At 69.7% G+C, this 429-nt stretch overlaps 1 protein-coding gene across 1 annotated transcript in view; it reads right to left on the reverse strand.

The window, feature by feature from the left end:
• Window positions 1-121: 121 nt before the first annotated feature.
• ASB16 (ankyrin repeat and SOCS box containing 16) overlaps window positions 122-429 on the reverse strand; it is a 2295-nt gene continuing 1987 nt past the window's right edge. Inside the window, exon 5 of the mRNA XM_017740487.1 lies at window positions 122-426. Within this exon, the coding sequence (XP_017595976.1) occupies window positions 244-426 (183 nt within the window). The 3' untranslated portion in view covers window positions 122-243. The remainder of the gene's footprint in view (window positions 427-429) is intronic.

The following is a 429-nucleotide window of genomic DNA, read 5'->3' on the forward strand; positions in this document are numbered from 1 at the left end:
AGGGCCCATCTGTGCCCTCTCTGCCACCTGTGACCCCCTGGCTCTGCCCGCCCCAGTCCCCGGGCACCCGCAGCAGCTGTCATTGCCCACGCGGGTCGCACAGGGACAAAGACGCCCCAAGAGCCACCTCTGCCACGTCCTTTAATGACACCAGGGCACGAGGGGGACACGGCAAGCGGAGGCCGGTGGGGGACGTGCAGGGGACACATGAAAGGTACACCAGCGGGGACACATGTTGTGCCCTCAGGAGATGAGCCCCTCGATGGGCAGCTGGAGGTAGCAGCGCAGGGGAGGCGGCAGTGCCAGCCTGGGGACAGCGGTGTGACAGCGGGCACCCAGGTGATGCCGGATGGCCACACGTGCCAGGTGCTGCAGCCGCCGGGGCTGTCCCGCCATGGGGCCGGCCGCGGCAGCGGACGCCTGGTGCTC

This window comes from Corvus brachyrhynchos, unplaced genomic scaffold (assembly GCF_000691975.1).
Source record: "Corvus brachyrhynchos isolate BGI_N302 unplaced genomic scaffold, ASM69197v1 scaffold47, whole genome shotgun sequence".
In the NCBI taxonomy this organism is placed as follows: domain Eukaryota; kingdom Metazoa; phylum Chordata; class Aves; order Passeriformes; family Corvidae; genus Corvus; species Corvus brachyrhynchos.